Source organism: Dendroctonus ponderosae, unplaced genomic scaffold, assembly GCF_020466585.1.
Source record: "Dendroctonus ponderosae isolate FM_Combo_2020 unplaced genomic scaffold, Dpon_F_20191213v2 Dpon_F_20191213_2, whole genome shotgun sequence".
Taxonomy (NCBI): domain Eukaryota; kingdom Metazoa; phylum Arthropoda; class Insecta; order Coleoptera; family Curculionidae; genus Dendroctonus; species Dendroctonus ponderosae.
Window position 1 is genome coordinate 17,821,799 of NW_026018165.1, and position 3,290 is coordinate 17,825,088.

At 40.3% G+C, this 3,290-nt stretch overlaps 1 protein-coding gene across 3 annotated transcripts in view; it reads right to left on the bottom strand.

Moving 5' to 3' along the window:
* Positions 1 to 3,290, bottom strand: part of LOC109545231 (segmentation protein Runt) — a 31,540-nt gene that overhangs the window by 22,867 nt on the left and 5,383 nt on the right. For 2 of the 3 annotated variants that reach the window (XM_048664288.1, XM_048664289.1), the window contains one exon: positions 2,889 to 3,005. The exons of the other annotated variant lie outside the window; for it this stretch is intronic. In XM_048664288.1, coding sequence (XP_048520245.1) covers positions 2,889 to 3,005 — 117 coding nt within the window. The remainder of the gene's footprint in view (positions 1 to 2,888; positions 3,006 to 3,290) is intronic. 3 annotated transcript variants of the gene reach the window in all.

Genomic DNA, 3,290 nt, shown 5'->3' on the forward strand with positions numbered 1-3,290 from the left:
AAAGACCTAAAAGAATCTGATGTTTCCCAATTATGAGTTTGTTTTGAATTTTAATCTGATGATGGCGCTGTTGTCTCACCGAAACGTTATGGAAGAAACAGGCATTTTCGGTTGTACAAATGATTTGAGGGAAGCAAGTGAGCGAGTGGACGGCGCTATTCCGCTTCAGGTAAATTTTGCATGTTGTAAGTTTGCGGGCGATTGAAGATCTTTGGTCTCAGACAGAAACGGGGCCTTTTTTGTAGCGAAATTCGCCATATAATAGACATTTTCGGGTTGCGTGCGTGAAATTATACCAATTTGAAATATGTGTTACCGATGCGGGGTATGAAAAAGGTATCGCGAGGATATTTGGCGTGTAAAGACATGGACACAAAAGAACCACCGTTATTAATGTTATTAGTTCGACAGGATATTATATTTGAATACACAATGCGGGTCGGAAAGCTTGATTTGCCAACATATGGTGGTGGAGTTTTCGTTCCGTTCCTGGTGAAAATTGGCTCCGATCAGCTTCAGTTCTTCTGGGGTGTTTTTTGTAACGGTGCCATTTGAAGGACACCACGCACGTAAGCAAATTGCGATAAAAGCGAAACTAAACCGTTTCGGGTACGGGCGAAACCAATCAACGACAAATGCGTGAGATTAGCAATTTACAAATCTGCCATTTCGACAATTACTGGCTCATTATTCCGCAAGTAATTACCCCATTTGCTCTCGATCGGCCAGTCCACTGTACATTTATTCCACGTCCTGCCCGGCAGCAGGATTGCTTTCCATTGCAAAACGTGGATTTCGCCCGATTTATCCATGGAGAACAATGTTGTTCCAATTTATTCGCAATCCTGTAAGATCTGAATGGGTTGGGGAAGTTCAACAATGTGAAAACGTAAATAGTAAAACCCAAACATGGATTGTTTGGTCGTTGTGGTCAATACAATGGCGTCGAGCAAACAGGCGCTTTTTCACAAGACCCATAGAAATCCAATTTAAGAAACTCGTTCACAAATTGCCGTGGCATTTTTTCGTCGTCGTCTCTTTATTCTTCTCGTTCCTTCACGAAGATCGATATGGAAGAGCGGGTGATTGAATGAAGATTTCATCGGTCCATCAGTGTTACTATTTTCATATTTTCGTTATTATTTTCCGTAGGGAACTGTCTGTCTGATTTCACCTGGTTTTAGCCAGTTGTTTGGACAAACGACAATTGCGTTTATGCGTAACTCTGTAGTGAATTATTCAGCAGTAGGTAATTGAACACTGCACGTACCTCATCTTTTATAAATGCGGCCCTTCGTTTCCTGCCAATTTACAAATACAATCAGTTTGGGTTGGTTTTTGTTATTTTTTTAATACACAAATCACTCCGGCTAAACCTCAATCATTTTATGAGTTTAGGTCCAAACGGAAATAGGAAAAATTACTTGGCAACTTCAAAACTATGCCAAGTTTTGGAGAATTTCCCAGAAAAGTCTCGAAAACCCCTATTTTTTGGACTGCAAAAGAGTGGTTTCAGTCGCATTTAGATGAAAAACGGCTGCAAAAGTGCCATTGATTATTTTCAAAGAGTATCGAAGGAGCAAAAAGAAAAAGGCAAAAACCAGTTGAAAATATCAAACAGTTCGTTATCACGTCTTCTGCAGCCCGCTTCAAGAACTATCTTTCCAACCTCAAAGAAGTAGATGCAAAAATGTAAAAAAATTGGGATCATCAAAGTCAAAGTTTTTTTAACTTTTCAAACGCATGAAGCGATTTTTTTTGCTCATTAATCTGCACTTGAACCTCGAAAAACGTCTACGCCGCAAAACGCTTGAAAATATCGAATCGCTTCTTATCACGATTTCTATTGCCCGTTTCAAGAACTGTCTTTCTGAATTTAGGTTTTTTTCAGAAATTCCTAACCTCTAAAGAACTACAAGCAAAAATGTAAAAAAATTGGGATCATCACAGTCTAAAACATTCTATACCTTGGCAACTGCTCATAATTTCGCAAACTTCATAAGAACCTTTCTGAAAGAGCATTTAAAGTGCTAAATTTTGGTATAAATTAGTTCCAAGTCATGGTAGGGCTTCGCCCCCTTTCTGGCGCCTGAAGTTCTAAAAACGGCTAAGCCGCGAAACGCTTGGATATATCGAATCACTCGTTATCACGTCTTCTACAACCCGTTTTACGAACTATCTTTCTGCACTTAAGTTTTATCAGAAATTCCTAACCTCTAAAGAATAAGAAGCAAAAATGTAAAAAAAATGGGATCATCACAGTCTAAAACATTCTATATCTTAGCAACCGCTCATAATTTTGCAAATTTCAAAAGAACCTCCTTCCAACCTTCAAAGAGGTAGAAGCAAAAATCCTCAAACGTGAACCGACAAACGAAACATTGAGTACAAAATGAATTTTCTATCGCTGAATCGAGCCTATTCTGTACCAACAGTCCAATTGAATTTCTGCTTGCGTGCATCTGCTGTGATCGAGAGGGAAAAAAACTGGGGAAAAAAGCATAGACAGTAGCAACAAGGCAGGTTCAGTAAATTACCCCTCGAAATCGCCTTGTAATGATATGCTTCAGGTTCCTTTCGATCGGTACCTGTTGGTTGCGTCCCCGAATGCTCACAAATCAAAACGATCGCTTGCCTTCTGCCACATTCGAACCGTACCAATTCGGAACGTACCCATCGCCGATGGTACCGTACTGATGCAGAATCAAAATCACTTTTGTTGCTACTTGGCTGCGCTTGCATTTCGCTTTTGCTGCGCTTTAATCATGCCCGCATTGCGAATTAGCCAGTAACAGTATCGGACTGATTGCAATCGACGCTTTGTCGAGAAGAAATGCAAAAGAAAAAAACCGAAAAATCAAAAATAAATACGGATTCAATCTACTTACTCACTGTTTTCGAGCGGGGCTCTCGGGGTCCATCCACCGTCACTTTGATCGCTTTGTGGTAAGTGGCGACCACAGGTGGGGTGGTGAAGATGGTGATAGTGATGGTGAACGATTTTCCTGCATCAAAGGGAGAACACCAGTTAATTTCGCTTATTGTGAGGATTTTTTGGAAAGTGCCGACACTTTGTGCTGCTGATCTGTTCGTCCGTGACACGTCTTCTGCGTGCCATTAGAATCATTCGAGATTTACTTTCTTTTACTGATTTTTTTGGGTTTTAGAAGGTCAACAAGCACTGTTCAAACTTTGAATATTATGCAAAATTCGTAGCCAAATGAGCCCTTAGAAGTCGCTTTCTGTTTTAGACAGATTTTAACTTGGTCGCCCCTAAGATGCGAAGCCCT